Here is a 22016-nt window from a genome sequence, read left to right on the forward strand (position 1 = left end):
TTTATTCATTAGGGTCTGAAATAAGAATGCATTTAATTGCATAAAGTTTATCTCATTTTTAAGGACCTAAAAAATCCCCTCCTTTTGTTCATTTATATGTTTTTGCCTTACATATATATTTGACTATATCAATAAATTAAGTTGTTCTCCCTTTCATGCTTTAGATTATTTAAAGTTAAACCACATTCCCATCTGGATAAAAAATTCAGTTCTAGGCATATTTACTTTAAAGAAATTAAAAACTGATGTCTCTTGGTACTCACCCTCCCGTATCTGTTGGCGTAGGACCCAGTAAGCAAGGAATGGAAAACGATGATTGTCTCGTCCAAGTCCCAGATGAACACCCTCTACAAAGGAAGAACTGAATCAGTATGTCTTTCCCTTGGTTGAGAAACCTATTGTTCAGTTAACTTCAACATAAATAAGCAGGCTTGAAACAGAAGACAAAGGAAAAATCTGAATTTACTATGTTTTTAAAATACAACTGTTCCAAAGAGCATCCCCTAGCTTTTCTCCAGAGTAGAACCTCAGGTGAGGTTTAAGAGGATAATATTAGTGACATCAATATAAACATGGGCAAGAAATAATAATATATATCCTTTTGACTTTTGAAGTAGATTCTCAGTTCATTATTCTGAAAAAACGAGCTAAAACTAATCTGTTTATAGCTTCTTGAGACAGAGAGGGGCCAATCATTTTAAAAATCATTCCGTTTTTCTTACCTCTTCTCTCTGCTTATTAAGAAGTTTTAAAACAGCGAATCTTATGTTTTATTTCTATCAATCCAAGTATTAAAAACTGTACATACAACATAAAACTTCACATCATCTATTCACCTTATGTTACCTTTGGACTATTATCACACTGATGGGTTATGTATGACTCCTGCCTGGTTATCTTCAGATTGCAGATGGTTAACAAGTTAAGCAGACACATCACTCATGCTCTTGACACACTCGGGGTATTTGGAATCGGATTTAAAGGAATTCACTTCAAAAACATCTTTGAGATACCACAAAGGCCTCCCAAGCCTACTTGTCTTCTTCCCCTTTCCATTCATACCAGTATATATTCATACACACAGGTTCTGCTAGGAAATTTCCATCTTTTCAGCCAAAATAAGCATGTTTTCCACCATCAGATTTCATTGGGCAAAACCCAGAAACTGAATTGCAGTGGATTCAAGGCTATGAAATCTACCCTTCAAGGTTTTATTTAATCCCTCCTGTTTTTGAACTCCACCAAAACAGGCCTCATAAGAGGACTACCATTTCAGTTTAGAACATCCCAGGTTTTCCTTTCTCAATATATATAAGTGTGTCTTTAATTTTCAAAGTGGATTTAAGCGTTTTTAGTATGACAATTAAAATGGCAATGATATAGAGCAGTATAAGAGAATTTTGTTCAAGCAAAATTATATAATTTACTATATTAGAGAGAATCAGATGCTTTACATGTAGTTAAAGTGGCAGAGAAAACAGAAATAATTGTTTTTACCTATAAGAAATAGGAAAGAGAAAGAAAATGCTTTACTTACAATATAGAGAAGAAAGCAGTAACAAAAGCATTTGGGCATCTTGATGACGGCCGCTTACACTGCAGGTGTATAGAACCACCATATAACTACCAAGATACCTTGTTATTTACCAGGGCATCGGCAATGACATACATACCTCAAGATCAGAATCTGGGGGAGGTGAAGGATTATTGTTTCTTCGGCCCCGTCCACGTGACTTCCCATCTGAACCTCGACGCAATCGATCAGAATCTGAGTCTTTAATGGGTGTTGATGGGCTGTGGATTGTACTGTACTCTGTAGAAATACAGGAAGGTCTTTCATCTTTTGGTTCTGTTATTATGGTGTCAAGATCAACCTTATTTTAACACATGGGGAAGTCTAAAGAGTAAAACACATTTCATTCTATTCACTTTTGTTACTGTTTACTTCCACTGATAAATAATTTATGAGATACTGGATTTCAAGAATCCATTCTTTTGAAAGAACGTGTGATCAGAAATGAATAGAACTTAATTGATGGTGGAAGATAGCAGGCTGTAGGAAGCTGCCTAGTTTTTCTTTGTGGTTCTCCACGATGAGACAAAGCCCCCCCCCCCACCCCCACTTCCATGTATGTGTCTTTCTTTCATTCCACAAACAGTGCCTGGCCATACTGAGAGAGGTTCACTCATGTGCCGTTCCAGCCACTCTTTCACCTATGAAAAGCTTCTGGTTTACAGAAAGAAAAGAAAAATCAACTCCAGGGTGGAAAAAAATGAATCGCCAGGCAGATTTTTCTTTGAAAATTTCAAAATCTCCTTTTTCTCCCTCATTTTATGTGAGAACAAGGGAGTGGCAAGATAAGGAAGAACGGATATATGGGCAATGCCTATGGGCATTCATCACAGCATTCATCACAGATTCTTACTGTATCTTAGTCTCCGAACCAAAAATCCCAAACAGACATCACATTAAAATTGCTCACCTGGGTAACTCGGAGTAATCACCGAAATAATTATATCTAAACTATAAAATAAAGAACCACCTCCAACCAGCTAGAGGAACGGCTGAGTAGTGATTGTGGAGTTGGGGGAGGTGAGACTCTTACCCTGCTTCCAAAATGAAAAAAAAATCCCTTAGAGTTTCTTCTCTTCAGTTCACACATTAGACAATTTCTACTTCCCCAAAGTCTTTGCCAGATGTCTCTACTAGATATGGGTTGGAATCTCTCAAGCTGGTATAAGGAATGATAATTCTCATTGAGATGTTGTTGATATTACATTTCAGCAAACAGAAAAGTATTGAGGACAGGTGAATATCTGGTAGCCTTTGTTAATATACTATCATCCTCAACTGTACCCAGAAGGCCAGCCATGTGTCAAACCATGTGGTCTCAGTATCACCTCCAAGTCTAGGACTTAAGCCTTAGGAGTTTGGGTAGATAGGAATGGACTTCGATAGAGTAAATTCCATTTCTAAATCACATGGAACAGCCCTATACCTCCTGTTTAATTTTAAAATCTAAACAGATTCCTATCACTTTTAGATGAGACTCTTGCATGTCCTCTGCCATAGGAAACAAGACAGTAAGGTTCCTCATACACACCAGTCATGTGGTACTGGTACCCCGAAACCACCATGATAACTTGCAAGCCTATTAGTTAATTATGACCAGAAAGTCCAGAACAACTCCACTCATTACATCAGCTTATGTAGTTCCGTGGGATGCATTTTTGAGCTAACCCATCTTGTAGAACTATCAGATTACAGTGCTGGCTGGTCAAAGTTTAACATTCTCCAAATCCACATTAGTTCCTTTTCTTGCAGAGGCAGATGACTGTGGCATCCTCTCCTCAAAATGTTCCAAACCAAGCATCTGCCTTCTATGTTTTATAGAGAATTAGGAACTCCAAAGAAATACATACTTTCAAAGGAGCTCAGTGAATTCAAAGTTGTGTTTTGAAGAAAAAGTCTTGACCTCCTTTTTCTTTAAAAATTCTGCAACTACGTCTCCGTGCAAACCTGGATAGCCACACATGCCAATCTCTTTACCAGCTTCAAAACAGCATTTACTTTGCAAATGGCACAACTGGCATCTAATTTGACTCGTACTTCAAGTACTTGACTGAGAAGTCCATCTTGAATTGTGAGCTCTTCACCTTTTGAAGTTCATATTTGACAAGAAGCTAAAAGATGTTAAGAATGTATCTCATCGCATTATGTCTTTTGCTTTGACTCCAGCTAGTTTAGGGCAAATTTTTTCCTCTCCAAGTAGTTCATCTTACCGAGGTTTTCTTACTCTAGCTTTCCTCCTATGGATTACCCATTCCTTTAGTTCTTGGTGTTTATTTCTTTATCCCTGTGTTAAAACCCAATTAAATCTTTAAAAATATATTCCATCTCTTTTTTATTTGAAATAAAAGTGATAATTAAATTGATTATTCACTTCTGTAAGCCTGCCCCCAAAGAAACTAAGTTCAGTGAGCAAAATATACAGGTGGATTTTTAAATTATCTTATCTAAGCTTTTTCCAGGTGGAAAAAGAAGCCCTAAAATATGGACAATCCGATACCTCTAAATATTAAAACACACACACACACACACCCCTTATAGGCCTCAACTTATGAGAAGGAAGATAAAAGTTAAATGATGCAAGCTAGATTTAAAAAAATCTCCTCCTCTTTGTTCTATGAGGTGGGATTAAACACTTCTACTCTCCTAACCAGTTTTCCTGACTCTATTCTCCTTCCTTCTATTAGTGTAAAACAACTCAACAAGTAATTTAATCTTCTAATCCACTGACATCTCATGTTTCATTAAAATCCTTTCCAAATTATTCAACTTTACCCCCACTGAGATAATGAATGTGAAAATACTCAGAAAAGCATTTATTTCATCTAACAAACAATGACAGCATGCCCATACTATTTCAGGCACTGTACCAGGAGCTTGAAGTATAAGGATGTACCATACAGATATGGCCTTCTTGGGGCATAAAATTCAGAGGAAGGCACTGATTTATGAACAAAAATTAAGAGATTAGAAAACAATATAGGAAGGGTAATGGTATGAGAAAGGTAGAATGCCTGGAGACCACAGAGCAAGTCCACATACCTTAGATTTATATAATTACAGAAGCTTCCTGAAGATGGAGAACAAAGTTAACAGTAAAAAATGGAATATAAATTGTTCTCCAGGCAGGCACATAAGCATGTGTGAAGGTGGAGAAAGAGAGAGAGAGAGAGAGAGAGAGAGAATGAGAGAGAGAGAGAGAGAGAGAGAGAGAGAGAGAGAATGAGAAAGAGAAAGAGAGAGAGAGAGATGTCAAAGAATTGGAAAAAAAAAAAAATCAATCTGACCTGGCTCTGCAGAGGAAGAGTACAGAGATGAGGCTGGAGTGGCAGGAAAAGAATTCAAGAATGGAGGGATGAAATCAAATTTACCCGTTGGGTAGATGATTCTAGCTCCAGTGTGGTGTGGGTGCTGGAGGCAAGTCAAGACTGAGAAGCAGAGACCAGCCAGGAGGATAATTCAGTGAGGGCTGTTGGTGGCTCATGCAGATAGTGGAGATAGGGAGAGCTATAGATCTGAAGGGTCACTGGGAGGGAAAGGAGGAGGAAGCAGGAAGTCAAGGATGATGTTCATGTCGGTGGTTTAACAACAGGGAAGATGAAGGTATAAGGCATAAGGCATGGGGATTGAGGAAGAAGGGACTATGGGGAAGTGTATAGATGAGAATTCACATTCAGCTTTGGACATACTGAACTTGAGTAGGAAGGGAAAAATGAAGGGGGGGAAATCGGAGGGGGAGACGAACCACGAGAGACTGTGGACTCCGAGAAACAAACTGAGGGTTCTAGAGGGGAGGGGGGTGGGGGGATGGGTTAGCCTGGTGATGGGTATTAAGGAGGGCACGTACTGCATGGAGCACTGGGTGTTATACGCAAACAATGAATCATGGAACAGTACATCAAAAACTAGTGATGTAATGTATGGTGACTAACATAACATTAAAAAAAAAAAAAAGAGTCTGTGGTATGCAAGATGTCCAGTAGGCTGCTAGACTGCTCTGAAGCTCAGAAAAGAAATGTGGGCTGGGTTTAGGGTTGGAAATTGATGCCATACCTAATGTAATTAAAGAAACAGGTATAATTAAAGACATAGAGGGTGTGTAGACGGGGTGGGGCGTGAGGAGGAAAACCAAGGTTAGAGTGTTGTAGAGGAAAGAGTACGTCCGAAGGAGAGCATGATCAATAACTTCCGATCAGCCAAGAGAGAAGGTAAAGTGAAAACTGAATCCAAGAGTACTTGGAGATTTAGAGTCAATGAGGTCTTTCTCACGCATGGCAGAAGTACAGATTTGAGAAGTATTTAGGAGGTGGACTGGTGGTATAAAAATGAGACAGCAGAAGGTAGAAGAGTAAACAGGGGTTAGAGCTCCCAATATGTTACTGAAGACCCTATAAAGGCCCAATTCAATAATTATATTTTTTCTTAATCTCATTTCACCTCTCTGTGACTGTGCTGACCACCGGCTCTTCTAAACTGTGTTCCATTAGAGTAACTTGACTTCCCTTCTGCTTCTCATCCTACCACTCACAGTATTACTTCTGTCTCTTTAGAGACCTCTTCCTCTACACAAAGCTTAAATGTTAGTGTTTTTGTACTAGCGATACTCAAAGGGACCTGGGACAAAATAAGGAGCTTACATCAGGATGTTAATTAATGCAATGCTTCCTTCATCAAAAGTCTTGCTAATATTAAAAAGAAAAGTTAAACACACAGTGTGCTTAGTGATGCAGTTGATTACATTCTGAAGTAAATCCTCATGTTACATGGACTGTTAATAAACAATTAGTGGATAGGTGGCCAGTTGGTGAAGTGTATCTTGAGCAGCAGTACAGAATTTTCTCTAGGGTCCTCTTATCTCACCACAAGCTCTCAGAAGTTTGCAGTATTTGTAAGAGGGATTACAGTGATAATTCCCAGGCTGATGATTCTAAAGCCTCCTGATCTGTTGACCTGAATACCCCACAGTTTGCTAAACCTCTCTACCTGAATATTCCATGGGCACCACAACTAAAGGTGTCCCCAAATGGATGATCCTGCTCCTCTCTTAATGAGTCCTGCTTAATGGTACCAACATTTACCCAGTTTTTCAAGCCAGAAATTCCTCATTAGCGCCCTCAAATCAAGACTAAGTTTCAGGTCTTTTACCTTCTGAATACTTTTGTTCTAAGTTCACGCTCTCATCATCCCTGCTTTGATTATCGCAACAGGCTATTTTCAAGCTCACTACCCACAACCTTTCAATTACCATCTACACCACCATGACTGAAAACTTTGAAAGTCCTCAATGCTCCAAACTCCTAGTGTAGAACAGGAAGGACAATCTAGATTTTAGGACACTGAGCTGTAGACTCAACTGCCATGTTTCAAATCACGATCCCACTGCTTATTAGAAGTATGACTTTGGGCAAGTTCTTTACCTTTTCTATGAGTCAGTTTCATCCAAAATTGGATCCATCCAAAATTGGAATAAATGAGAAAACCAATATACATGTAGTTAGAACTGGTGCATGGCACTAGCAATCTACGGTGTTAGCTGCCTTGGAACAAAGAGAAGTCCCACCAAGTCTCTCTCCCCTTCACGGTCTACACTTCAGACAGTCATACCTAATGATCTGAGTTCTCTGAACATGCCAGGCTATTTCATCACATTGAACATGTTGTTCCACTTTCTTAGAATGCTTTTTCTTCATTCTTACCACCCCTCCCCGGATGTCTGTGAAATTCCTAGGAATCCCTAAAGATCAAGTATCTTCTTTGTGAATTTTCTATCTAAATCTGAGTCCCTGTTTTGCATTTATGGTTATCTCTATTGTAGAGTTATACAAATTTTGCAATCAGTTATGCAGTAGATAATAACTTAAGTTATTTTGAGCAAATGTCCATTACTCCTGCTTTTAGAGGACAGAAGCTGGTGGTGTTCATTTTATATTCTGAGAGCACAGTAAGAGTCCAGAGCACCAAGTACACATTAAAAAAATCTGATGATTGAAAGAATGAGTGTTTCTCAAGTTTGGCTTTTGCTCTATTAAGTCTATGAAGATTACCTCATTATTCCTACCAGCTAGTCAAAATATTTAAAAATGAGAAATAGCTGTAATTATTTTTAAAGCTTAAACATTGTTTACATATTCAGTCATAAAATATTAGAATTTACATAAGATCATTAACATTCTACATTTGTAATATTACTGAAGAGTTCCATAAATCTTTCAATATTGAAAAGAGAAACAGAACTGGAACTCAGAAGATTCCATTTAGTTCCTCTTGGCACCTCTAGTCCCTCTGAGCTGAGCTCATAACTGCTACTTGAGTCTTAGGGACATTTCCTCCATGTCTTTTAGCCTCCTGGTCTGTCAAATTGAGGACACAGCCTAGATGATTTAGCTTCAAAGTTCTATTATCTGTGATGTAAAATATTTACCACATCTTCCTAGCTCTTAGCTTTTAGTCTTTTCCTCTTAAATAGTCACCTTCAGACTAATCTATACAAAAACCGTGGCAACTCAGAATCCATCAGGGTTTACCGCCTACCGTACCCAGTCCAAATTCCTTATCTGGTTTTATTTCTCATGCCCTCCCTGGACATGTTACCTACTCTTATACACATTGCCAAATAGTTTTCAAAAGGACTGTATCAATTTAAATTGTGTCAGTTTTACCGCAGTCTTACACACTATGGTTATCACTGTTTTAAAGAAGTCCTTGCTATTTTATGTGTACAATAATAGTGATTTTAATTAGGACATACTGGAGATACTTACAGATATGGGCTTGAAAATTATATTTCTCTTTATGAACCATCCAAATCCTTTGCAATTTTTTTATATTCCTTTACTGATGAAGATAAAAGTTTTAACCTCTTTTTCATATTTGCAGACACTTTTCCATTCCTGATAGTCCCTCAAATCCTCAAATTATGCTGGTATTTCCCTAAATTATGTTTTCCTTCACAGGAGTTTTTTTTAATGTAGTCCTGCACTGCATAAAGCACAGCCTACTGGCCTGGTTGACTCCTTGAAGATTTAGGGATAAGCATTCACATTTATTCTAAGTGGAGCAGAGAACTTTTGATCTAACTTTACACTCCTAGGACTATATATGCCAGTGGTAGTTGTAAAGGAAGTAGAATACAGGGTTCCTGCAAGCTCCCTTCTCTGTGCTTTGGGAGGATGGAGGCTCTCCTTACTCATTTCTAAGTTTAACTGAGGTGAAAAACTACTCCCCTGAAACAGAATCAAGTAACCAGACTCCATGTGGACAGGAAGCTCTTGCCACATATATGATAATTGGTTTGAGGCCAGGGAAGCCACTATCCCTAGGCTAGACCCTGAATCTACACTAAGACAATACCAATTACAAAAGGAAGTGCAGAGCTTTGTGGGAAATCCTTAATCCTTATAAAGATTACCTGAATTTAATGAACATGAGCCATGGCAATCAACAGTTATATTCTATTTGCTGCTATAGGGGACTCAGATAAAAAGAACAGGGTGTCTTACTTTCCTAAAAGCAGATATTGTCATGGTTGAGACTCAAGATTTAAAGTATACGGATAGTTACACAGGTTGAGTGTGAAGATGCCAGATAGCCACTGACAGTGTGGTATCCCCAAACTTTGAGACTCTCAAAATCAACATACGTATATGCAAAAATCCTCTCAAAAGGGATGCATCAAGCCCAAACCAGGAAGATCGAGAGAAAGAATGCAGAGAGATTAATTCTGATTCCATGAGGAAGGGTTATTCTAATTACCCTGGCATTCTCCATAGGGAGATAGATGCATCAAGCTTGATGCTACTGGCCAAAAGAATCATAAACCACCATTGGGTTTATTTCTGTTCATAATTTTTAAAATTGGTTTTCCTATGAGGGAAAAAGCTACTCTGTAAAGCTGAGTTTGATTACTTTAAGGTAAATATGGGATTGCATCTTACTCCAAAGATGGGTTCTGTAATCAATCAAAATTGCCCAGAAATCCTCTCTCACATGGCTACACTGTGAGGTGCAAGGGCAGTGAAACCCACTGGTGGGATAGCGGATCACAAGGGTACCCAGAGAGGCATGGAGCCAACTTGCCCACTATTTTTTTTTTCTGTCTATATACTCTAATGCAAAGGTCAGCAATTTTTTTTTTTTTTTAAGTCAGATAGTAAATACCTTAGGCTTTGTGAGACATATGGTCTGTTGCAATGACTTAACTCTGCCATTACAGAGCAAAAGCAATTACAGACAACATGTTAATAAAGGAGCAGGGTGGTGGTGTCTCCAAAGGCAAGAGAAGCAAGGGCAAAAACGGACTACTGGGACTTCATCAAGATAAAAGGCTTTTGCACAGCAAAGGAAACAGTCAACAAAACCAAAGCACAACTTACAGAATGGGAAAAGATATTTGCAAATGTTTTATCAGACAAAGGGTTAGTATCCAAAATCTATTAAGAACTTATCAAACTCAACACCCAAAGAACAAATAATACAATCAAGAAATGGGCAGACGACATGAAAAGACACTTCTCTAAAGAAGACATACAAATGGCCAACAGACACATGAAAAAGTGCTCAGCATCACTCAGCATCAGGGATATACAAATCAAAACCACAATGATACCACCTCACACCAGTCAGAATGGCTAAAATTAGTAAGTCAGGTAATGACAGATATTGCCGAGGATGAGGAGAAAGAGGAACCCTCCTACACTGTTGGTGGGAATGCAAGCTGGTGCAGCCACTCTGGAAAACAGTATGGAGGTTCCTCAAAAAGTTGAAAACAGAGCTACCCTATGACCCAGCAATTGCACTACTGGCTATTTACCCCAAAGATACAAATGTAGTGATCCGAAGGGGCACCTGCACCCCAATGTTTATAGCAGCAATGTCCACAATAGCCAACATATGGAAAGAGCCCATATGTCCATCGACAGATGAATGGATAAAGAAGATGTGGTATATATACAATGGAATATTACTCAGCCATCAAAAACCGAAATCTTGCCATTTGCAATGACTTCGATGGAACTAGAGGGTATTATGCTAAGCGAAATAAGTCAATCAGAGAAAGATAATTATATGATTTCACTCATGTGGAATTTAAGAAGCAAAACAGAGGAGAATAGAGGAAGGGAGGGAAAAATAAAACAAGATGAAAACGGAGGGAGACAAATCATAAGAGATTCAATCATAGGAAACAAACTGAGGGTTGCTGGAGGGGAGGGGGGTGGGGGGATGGGGTAACTTGATGATGGACATTAAGGGGGTGCATAATGTAATGAACACTGGGTGTTATATGCAAATGATGAATCACTGAACTCTACCTCTGAAACTAATAATACTTTTAATTAATTGAGTATAAATTAAATTTAAAAAACAAGTATGGTGGTGTTTCAACTACACTTTATTTATAAAACAGATTTGGCTTGTGGGAGTACATAATTGTATTCCTTAGGGAAATAGTGTGTTAATATGAGATTCAAGTAATGACTCCATTATGACTATGAGATTTAAGTGATGGTCACCTTACTTCTCTGGGTGATATTGCTTCTTCAACATTGCTGCAAACCTTAAATGTTAACATTGTGATAAAGATAATAAGTGAAACATGTTGCCAAACTAATTGGAGAACAAGGTCCAAAACAAGGTGCTTATTTTTTTGGAATTGATAATAAATAGAAAAGGAATTTAAATATGTACTTTTTTAAAGGTCCTATCCCTGGTGGTAAGGGAGCCCAGAGACCATGATATCACAATGTATCTACCTTGAATATGCAAACAAGGTTCTGTTTTTCTCATGAACACGGTAACTTGACATGTAAAATAGATTACAGAATCTCCTTGGGTTGGTAGGAACACCAGACACATATATCTTGGGAGTGATTTTGTGTTCTCATCTGTAGCAGAATGGCTCTAGGCAGGCACCAAGCCTAAAGAAACTGCTGTAGGTTGGGCACCGCTCCAGGTGTGTGGCCTTGGGGATGCTTTCTTATAGGGCTCTTTGTAGTTGACTGAATCTGGAGGACACAATCACAAATTACACAAGCAGGCAAGCACACCAGGGACACTGCGTGATGAGCTAAGCTGTCTTTCTAAGAAAAATTCAAATGCCCCGCCATTGTCAAGCCATGCTGTTCACTACACAGGAAAATTAGGAAAATTTAGGCGAAAGGTCCAATGGAAAAGGGGCAGGTAGGCCTTTCATACTGAGCACTTAAATTTCCTGGACTTACAGTGACCTCTAATAACTGAATCTGACGAACATTTCTTCGCAGGCTCACCTCCAGCCCTCTGATGACATTTTGTAAAACAGATTCTCTTCTCCTGTAAGGTCGTCAGGGGGAAGGCCGCCTGGAATCAACCTCTATAGTCAGACTGCCTCAGAGTTGAAAACTATTATTCTCAAGCCTCTAGAGAAATTCCAGTGGTGGCCTAAACTTCCTGCTTGAATTCTCCTGTGTCACAGAAGGCAATGCCACAGACAACAAATGCTCACAACAGAGCACAGGTGTACGTGCACACATTTGCTCAACTACTTGCTTTTATTTCTCAATAAAAGGGCAGCAAAGTTGGAAGCCTTTGAAAAGGTCTTTACCGAGAACTTAAAAAAAAAAAAAATCTTTGAAACAAATCATTCTTGGTTGCAAGGCCAGGCTCCATGCTTGGCTCTCTCTTTGCTTTTATGCTCGCTGCCTTGGTCAACTCATCCAGACACGTAAGTTTTAAGTGGCATTTGTGATGACTCACAGATTTAGGTCCTAAGTTATCTTATGAACAACAGACTTATTCACTGAACAACTTGCCATTTTCCTCTGGATTTCTAACAGGTACCACAAACAACACGTGCTCAACAGAAATCCTGATTTCTCCAACAATACCTTTTCTTCCTGCCATTTCTACCATATGAGTAAGTGGCAAATGCACTTGTTTTTTAGCTGTTTGGGCCAAAACTGTGGTGTCATCCATGATTCCTCTCTTGTTACTATTCCCATTCCATCTATCAACAAATCCTGATGGCTCTACTTTCCAATCTCTCTAAAATCTGACCACATTCACCACCTCCCCCCAAGCACCTGAGCCTGCCCAAGTGACCCCTTCCTGGGCCACTGGAACCATCTCCTGCATGACCACCGTGCCCCTTCTTCCCTTGCTTATTCTCAGTCCAACAACCAGAGAGTCTTTTTTAAATGTAATGACATCATGTCACTTTTATGCTTAAACACTTCTCATCTCATTCAAAACAAACACACCAAAAATCCAAAGTCCTCCCCAAGCCCACATGCCTGCTGTGATCTGGCTTCTTGCCTCCCTACGCCGGCTCCCTCCCACTCTCCACCCCCGCATGCCCCAGTGACACTGGTCTCCCTGTCCACCAAGCCCAGTCCTGCCTCCAGTCCTGGGGAATGCGGTCTCCTCTCCCAGAACATTCTTCCCCCCAGACCCGGAGGTGGCTCTCTACTCAGTAATTTCGGGTCTCGGCTAAAAGGTCACCCTGCCAGACCACGCTTCTGAAATAGTTTATCTGCCCTAACTCTATTTTACAAACCGTTTCATCCTCCCAGGCACTTCTGACTACCAGAGGCATTTTACATTGACTTGTGGTCTGTGTGCTCTGGTAGAATATAAACTCCTTGAGGGCACAGACTTTATTATGTTCACTGCCGTGTACCCTGTGTCTAGAACAGTGCCTGGACTATACCAGAGGCTCCGTAAACATCCGTTGTTGAATGAGCTAACAACCCAGCATGTGGAACATCCCTGGTTCAGAAGTTGCACGTGATCATGGATGATCCTTCATGCAAAATCCTATTTCACCATTCTCCTAGAGAATGTTCACAGTTAAGTACTTATCAGTGCATCTTCATGCTCATTCTGGGAGGAGCCGACAGGAGGGGAACTTGGGCACACTTGGTTCCAGATTCCAGCTTTTGGGTTCAACTTATTTTATGCAATGCAGAACTAGTAGACCTTACCCTTCACAGGAAGAGGCCACCTTAGGGTTGACAAGTAGAGGGGTGGATTGAACAGGGCTTCCTCTAGACTCTGAGATTATTTCTCTCGCTCAATCTGCCTTCTCCTGCTTCACACACCTCACTGAACCAGTCTTGACTTTTCTCAGAGAGCATGTCACTTCTCCAAGTCGGAACCCTTGCTTTGTAGTGACAAAGACAGATGGCATAGTCTCTGATGGGCCCCTGCCTGGGGACATTTGGGGACAGAGCGGGAGCTGCCTGGAACCGAGACTTAGGGGCATGGATTATGGAACCTGTACGGACTCCAAAAATGTGACCTCTTCCCTTTCAGTGTTCAGGAAATAACCCACCCATGGAGGGGATGGATCTTGCAAACTTTGGTCCATTTCCACATCCTCCTTAACTTACTGAACATGGAAAATTGAGTAGTTCACATTTCACTGTGGTTGACAGCATAACCTACAAATTCAGACAGTAGGATCCGAACAGGCTTGGTAACTTGTCACTTATAGAATTTATAGAATCACCCAACACTTTAGTGTTGTGGTGGGAAGTGAATTGTTCAGTCATCTCTCCGGGCTCAGTTATCTTACTCATATAGATGATCTTTCAGCTCAAAAAGGCTTTCATTCTTTGGTGAAATTTACATATAGTTTAAGTTTGTACTGATGGAAATGATACCACTGATGAGCCCACATAAAAGGGTTTATTACTCCACCCTCGAATAAACACCCCATCTCTATCCTCTGTCCCTCACCCATTTACATCTTTCAGTGCCGAGGATAAATTTCACCCCTTTTGTTAGCTTTCTCTTCAAATACTTTATATAAGAAATCTCTGTTCTTATATTCTTCCAGAGCACTTTGCTCCTTCTTCTAGAACAGCATTTTTTAAGTAATAATGTTTATTAGATTTGGCTATTCGCGTAAATCCTATTCGAGGATAGGGAATAACCTTATTCTCTGTACCCCTGCAGAACCTAAGACAACTTTGTAATTAAGAGCTGCTCAATGAATAGCTAATGGAATGTTGAAGAACATCTTCAAACCCTCATTCACATTTGAAAGTAGAAGAAACTGTGCTTTCTGCCTTTCCTTAAATTAAGGAACAGGGTAATGAAATTTAATAGCAAGATTAAGGAATAAGTCTCAAGAGAAATGTGCTTCCTCGATAACCTTTATCAATATTAAAAGTGAGTCAAGGGAGGTAATTAGATGAACAAATGTACTGAAACAGACGCTTTAGGGAACACATTAAATGGGAAACTAGAAAGCAAAGAGACTCCACAGAAAGAACATTCTTAGAATACTTAAAGGGAGGACGTTTAAAATGTCATCAGGGATGGAAAAGAAAATAAACTGCACAAGTTGAGAACAATGTCAGTGGTAGAGAAAATGAATTCTTACATTTGGGAGCCATTTTGCAATTGGCAATGTGCTTTTTTACATAAATTAGCTGGATTGAAACAAATAACAAGCCTATTAGACACAGCAGTTTGGGGCTTTGAGGAAAGAGAAGAAAAGATGGGCAGGTGTGTGCTCTTGGGAGGCTATAATTATGAGAATCTTGAAGAGGTTTTTGTGCACATATTAACCAAAATGGTGACATTTACAAACACGGCAATAATGTAAAATTTAGCAAGTAAGTGCTTCCTGAATATGGAACGGAGGGGATAAATCTATTTTCTCATTCTTATTCTTGTTGAATAAGACATTTTAGTTCTTAATTGTATTTTCAGGGTAATTTATATCCTACCTTTCTCCAAAAAGGTCATGAGCCGAATATGTACACAATAATTACACAGCAATCTTTTTTAAAAAAATGAATGGGTACATTAGAAAAAAAAACATTGAAGTGGGAAAGGTAAAATAAAGCCAGGAGAGAAAGTGATCAACACGAGTCTGCTTGCCCTAAGGTCTGCAGTCAAGGGCACACAGAGTTCTATGACTCAGGGATGCACAGAATGAGACCTGTCAATTTTTCTACAGAAACATAGGTATTTCTAGCACAGAGACGAGACAGAAATGCCTCACAAGACTGCTCCCTGAGAGGATGTTGTGTGATGTCAGGAATATACCCTCATGGTAAATAAAACAGCAGGTTTCATAGGATTCTTACTTCTCAGGCTGACCACAGTAGACTCTATAGGGCTAATTCAGTACTTAGATTGCAGAGCACTGGAGTGGGGGTACCTTGCTTATTTTAAGGGTAAAACTGAAAACATCTAGAAGAATGAGACATTATGTGCCCTTCTGGTCGGTGACAGAAGCAAGCGTCTCCTTGGGTGTTAAGAAGCAATAAGGTAAAAACTATACTAATGAGTTACTTGAAACGGAGCTATTCTCGGTTGCTCAGTTAAGTGGAGACAGATATGCTTTACTTAGTTACCTGTGCTGAGAATGAAAAGGATGTTCTCTTGTGAAAATAAAGGGACCAAACCAGGGAAGATTCCCATGTGGAAGGCTACAGCCATAAGGGAAGGCTCCGATAGTCCTTGAAAAGCTGCTTGGGATTCTTATAGACCTACCAAGCAATAGGCCATCAAGCCTTCAAAATTATATGCCATGGAGTGTGACCATGAAAATGTTATACGGGGAGATTTTTTAAGTGGGAGTTGTCTCTGTCTTGGCCAAACAAACAAACAAACAAACCCCAATAACCTCAGCAAGGTCTTGAATAAATTCCATTATATTGTATTATATTCTCAGTGACTACTACCTTATCAAAGAGGAGAACACTTAAAATCAAGGAATCTTAACAACTTTTAAGTTATCAGCCGTAGAACTCTCCCACAGAAACTTGGGTAGAATAAACTAAACACAAGTAGACTTGTTGACTAGTGTTACAGGGTTAACCAGAAGTCAGAGGTGAATAAGTATTATTCGAACTAATTTTAGAGAATTGCTTTGACTTCTCTATTTGTATTCTATGACCATTACTTCCCTTTCACACCATCACTGATTGTGGTCTCCCCAGTAAGTTAACCCCTCAGTCAAGGTCTAGTAACTAAATTAAGAGAGCTTTATCACCCCTGGGAGTACAGCCACTGTTTCCTCTGTGGACAACCTCATAGAAACTTCTGTCATCCATCCTCACACATTTCAACCTCTGCTTTAAACCTCTCCCCATCATACTACATGAAGGAAACTGGTGAACCACACTTTGGGGGCTTTCGCGTCTGAAACAACCACAATGCACAAAGCACCACAGCAATAACCTTCCAGAGGGAAGAAAACACACTGGCTTCCTATTGCCAGGGATCTTGCCCTTCTTATCTCCTCTTTAACCCCTGGGCCAAGCACAGGGCCTGGCAACACCGTAAGCTTTTACAAATACCTGCTAAATGCACGCATGGAAGAAATGAACACCCATGGAAGAAATGAACACCCATGGAAGAAATGAACACGCCCCAGTGGGCGTCCGTCCTTTGCTGGCCACTTACATAAAGTCATCCTCACATTCATCCCATACACATGAGCAGTATTATCCTCATTTAATGGAAAACTGATACGCTAAAGTGCTAGGTGACCTGCCCAGAGTAAATAATAGAACCAGGATACAAATCCAGGTTAGCCCAACCCCAAATCCTTAGCCACCACTCCTTTTTCTTAATTATATTGTGAGGCAGTGCAGTGCCCAGGTTCATAGATATCCCCTGTGGGGGCAGGAGGTGGGTGGAGAGTGGTTCCCAGCCAAGTATGATTGGGAAGCATGTACATTATATTTGGTTTTCAGTGGATATTACTGTATCAAAGGATCCAGAAAGACCTCAAGAACAGGAATCCTGCTAACTTTAAACCTAACAATTTGTTTCCCTAACTGATCCTGCTTTGGAACTCATTCAAGGCTCTCTGTCCCCATCTTTTGCACACAGAAGTGCTGCCCAGAGCGGTGTGGGAAAGGCCACACCGCATCATGCTGCCTCCCAAGGCTGCCACTCCAGCACACCATCAAGAGATGCTGGCAATGACAGGCTGTGCTGCTTTGGAAAGATGTCATAGTTCTGGATTCCTTATCCATAATCAGGAAAGTGAAGGTCTTCAGCAAAAGAACCTATAAGGTCCCTTCTAACTTTAAAATTCCCTATTGCCCAACTGCTTCATGCTAAAGTTGCTCAAGTGGATTTTAGAGACAAGAGAGTTGTCAGTTTACAAATCAGCTATGTTTTACATTTTTTTTTTTTTTTTTTTTTTTTTTTTTTAGAGAGAGAGAGTGCTTGAAAGCAGGGGGTGCAGGGGGGAGGAGCAGAGGGAGAGAGAGACTCCCAAGCAGGCTTTACCCCAGTGTGGACCCCGAGGTGGGGCTTGATCCCACCACCCTAAGATCATGACCTGAGCCGAGACCATGACCTGAGCTGAAATCAAGAGTGGGACACTTAAACAACTGAGGCTCCCAGGCATCCCTGGTTTTACATATTTTTAAATCAGTTGCTCGGAACCCAGAAGCTATTTTCCACAGAAACAATGGCACATGTGATTGCTAAATCAATCCATGATTATCAAGTCAATCAATAACCCAGGTGAATAGTGCACATACACAATGTAAAATATTAGAAAATTTTACTCAAATATCAACACTTACATAAAAGTGAACAACAGTAAAATCTGTCTTAACTAATGGTACTGAAGAAAATGCAGTTTTAGTGTTATGAAGAGGTACCTGATAAAGTTTCTGGAGGGGTCATACAAATATTTTCCAAAAGTATCAGAAGGTGACTATACTAGATTAAGACACCTACTTACACTTTAGGATGGATGGCTTCCCTTTGCCTTGATATAAGAATAGTATCAGCCCTACACTTAGTGCTCACCAACCATGAGATATAAGTGGAGAAATAAAGAAAAAGAAAAAAAAACTTGGAAATGTAGAGAATCAGGTCCTCAGGGAACGATAGGGGATGGTAGAGATGTCATGAAAAATTATTCTCTAAGCAGGTACATGACAGGTAATTATTAAATAGGATAAAGAGGGAGTGGGGATAGCACACATTCAGGAAAAGTGTGCAATTAGTTGTTGGATTATCCAAGATATAGTTCAGGAAATACTACAAGATAACCTTAAATATACTACATACTACTTCCCCGTAATTGCAGACCTACACTATTTTACGAGCAAGTAGAGCCTATTCAAATTATTTAACACATATTTAACAGAATACCTGCTAATATATGCCTTTGCTGAGTTCTTTGAATAATTTAAGAAAATGAACACCAGATCGTTACTGTCTCTTTGGTTACATTTCCACTATTTTGCTTATTTGAAACTTCAGACACAGTGGTTTCTAGAACCAGCATGCTTGCCTAATTAAGAATTCATGTTAAGAGTGACATCAGATGAGGACTGTGGGACCCAGACTTGAAGACCCAATAAAAATACTCAACTTAAAAAAAAAAAAAAAGAATTCATGTTTGTAGTCAAGGTTCTGGAAGTTAAATCCTCATGCTGTCATGGACCTTTCTCCTTAGCTTCTCCATCTGTAAAATGGGGATAATGATAACACTACCTATCTCATGCAGTTGGGTGGGAATGAACTAAGTTCATGCATGAACGGTGCTTAGAAAAATGTCTGGCATATAGTGTGTACGCAAAAAAATCAGCTATTATTATACTTGCATATACAATCCACATCAAAAATACCTACTAATTTTTCTCTGTATATCATTAAGTAAAAAAATAGGGGATAGAACAGTATGTAGAGTATTCTATTATCTTTAAGGAAAAAAATAACAGAAAGTATACATACTTGAATGTGGAACAAAAAGGTCTCCAGGGGCAGGTGCTTTGTATATGTTTATAGAAGCAACGTGTATCCTTGGAAAGATACACAAGGAACTCAGCTGAAAAAAACTGGCTACAAGAGACTAAGGGACTTTTATTCTTCTCTGTAAACCCTTCTATACTTTCATAATTTTGTCCCATGCTCATATGTTCTTCTTTAGTAAATTTTAAAAATTCATTAAACTTAAATTTTTGGCTATCGAACTAGGACTAAAATTGATAGCCATCAATCCATCAATCCTACCTTTATTTGAAAGTTAAATCCAAATAAATCATGGGGATGAAAGTTACAGCATAGGGAATAGTCAGTGGTGTTGTGATAGTGGTATATGGTGACAGATAATAACTACATTTGTGGGGAGCACAGCATTAAGTATAGACCTGTCCTCTTACTATGTTGTACACCTGAGACTCATGTAACAGTGTGTATTAACAATGTTTCAAAAAAAATACGTAAATAAAATTACCCTCCCAGAAAATAAAAGTTAACCCAAAATTTACCCACTAAACCATTCAATCCAAATTAAATGAGGCACAAATTTGTATGTTCTTTTCTCAACCATCTCTAATTAAAAAATTGTATCAGTAAATGCTGATGTCCTCCAACTTAAGGAAACTTATTCCAGTGATTTATGTTGGTCCCATAGGACGCTTAAAGCTTTACAGAAACAATGAATCAATTAGCTTGTAATAAATGTTTGGGAGGGCTAGTAAAGGAATTTAACTCAATAATATAGTTTAATAATATATGTTTTCTTATTTTGGGTATTTATATACAATCATATGTTAAGTATAAATGGAAGAAAGAATTACATATTTGAATCCATGTATACTAAAATTGACTCTATACAGCATCCTGCCTTCCAGACAACAACCTGAAAAAATTAGTCAAACCAGTAATGAGGCACAAAATGAGAAAATTCTAAAACACTGAATTTTTCACTTTTTGGAAACATAGTCCAAAACTCAAAGATAAGGCAACTCATTTTTTATGACATTCCTGACAATATAAAACAAAAAGTGAACTTTATTTTCAAGAATTTTATAATCTCATTAAGGTTAACACTGTTTCCTCTGGGGTGGGGAAAAAAAAGCAAGCAAGCAAATGCCATCAAGACAAACAAACCCAACAACCCCAAACAAACATCTGTTTTGTTTTCTCACATCTTAATAGCCTGACTATTTTAGACACAAATATTTGTTTTGCCGACAAATGTTTCAAAGAATGTTAGTTAAAACTGCTTCAGTAAAAGAGTTTATTTTTGAGCTGAACAAATTGCAAACTTCTCCAAAGTCCATACGGCATCAGTGAAATGAGCAAGTTTGGACTAAAGATTTTCAGAATTGCTTACTCAGCAAAACGTAGGAGTCAAGAGGCATGCTGTTGCAAACCTCAGGATCATTTCTACAGTGGACAGATGTAGGCGTGTTTGGTCCTATAGACGTGGCCCAAATTTCCTGCATTTATAAGGCAGACGGCCGGCAGTTTAGTTTTTCATCCTGTCACACTGAATTCCTGTGAGACCTCAGAGTTCCCCTGCAACTTTGGATAAGAATGTTCCCGGTTTTTTAGGCACTTTGCTCTACTTTCGTGTGCCTTGGCAAGGATCAAAGAAGCAGAGGGAACAAATGGTTTCCCATGCATATTGAATTCCCTCTTATACTGATTTTTCCTCTGTCACTTGAAATTCAATATTGGCAAGATTCCTGTACATCACCTTAACCAGTAAATCGTCTGCATGCAGTCAGAGCATGAAAAGGTAGATTTCAACGTCTACCTTTTGGTAAGAATTTGAATGAACAAATCCTTTGAAAACCTGACTTTTTATAGTACCCGTGCTAAAACTCATTCCTGATGAACAAATAACTAGCTTTATTTTGCATTCACCTAAAGTGTTTTATCTACCATTTACTCTTTTCTCATGGCTTTATAGTATTTCAAAAATACAATTATACATGACTAGTTATACGCGACTAATCCTTTCACAAAAATTTGGCCTCAAAATTCTCAATTAACTCAATAATACTTATTATTTATTGAGCATTTAAGAGCTATGTACCTCATTTTCCTCATCTGTAAAATGGGGACAAATAGTACCTACACCTCATGGGTGTGTTATAAGATTACATGTAATATAAAGCTCTAAAAACATCACTTACATTTTTATCATGTATTATTTTTGATAGCTGTCATAATTATTAGATGTTCTAAGAGATTTTTGACAAAAAATATGTGTTCAATCCAAATTATTTAAGCACAGTACAGTAAATGAATTACAAATAAGCTCATTTTTTTTTTTTATTTTATTTGACAGAGAGAGACACAGCGAGAGAGGGAACACAAGCAGGGGGAGTGGGAGAGGGAGAAGCAGGCTTCCCGCGGAGCAGGGAGCCCAATGCGGGGCTCGATCCCAGGACCCTGGGATCATGACCTGAGCCGAAGGCAGACGCTTAACGACTGAACCACTCAGGCGCCCCAAGCTCATTTTTTTTTATAAAGATTTTATTTGTTCATTTGACAGAGAGAGAGAAAGAGAGCATGAGCGAGAGCAGGAACACAAGCAGGGGGAGTTGGAGAGGGAGAAACAGGCTTCCCGCTGAGCAGGGAGCCCGATGCAGGGCTCAATCCCAGGACCTTGGGATCAGGACCCGAGCCGAAGGCAGATGCTTAACGACTGAGCCATCTAGGCACTGTAGAAGTTCGTATTTTG

At 39.2% G+C, this 22016-nt stretch overlaps 1 protein-coding gene across 5 annotated transcripts in view; it reads right to left on the reverse strand.

Annotated features, from left to right (window-relative positions):
• EYA1 (EYA transcriptional coactivator and phosphatase 1) overlaps positions 1-22016 on the reverse strand; it is a 357490-nt gene that overhangs the window by 77186 nt on the left and 258288 nt on the right. For all 5 annotated transcript variants that reach the window (XM_073892885.1, XM_073892887.1, XM_073892886.1 and 2 more), the window contains 2 exons: positions 1674-1813; positions 264-347 (listed from right to left, as the gene is read on the reverse strand). In XM_073892885.1, the coding sequence (XP_073748986.1) occupies positions 264-347; positions 1674-1813 (224 nt within the window). The remainder of the gene's footprint in view (positions 1-263; positions 348-1673; positions 1814-22016) is intronic.

Source organism: Callorhinus ursinus, unplaced genomic scaffold, assembly GCF_003265705.2.
Source record: "Callorhinus ursinus isolate GAN/ISIS: 27379988/994484 unplaced genomic scaffold, GSC_fseal_2.0 scaffold5, whole genome shotgun sequence".
Taxonomy (NCBI): domain Eukaryota; kingdom Metazoa; phylum Chordata; class Mammalia; order Carnivora; family Otariidae; genus Callorhinus; species Callorhinus ursinus.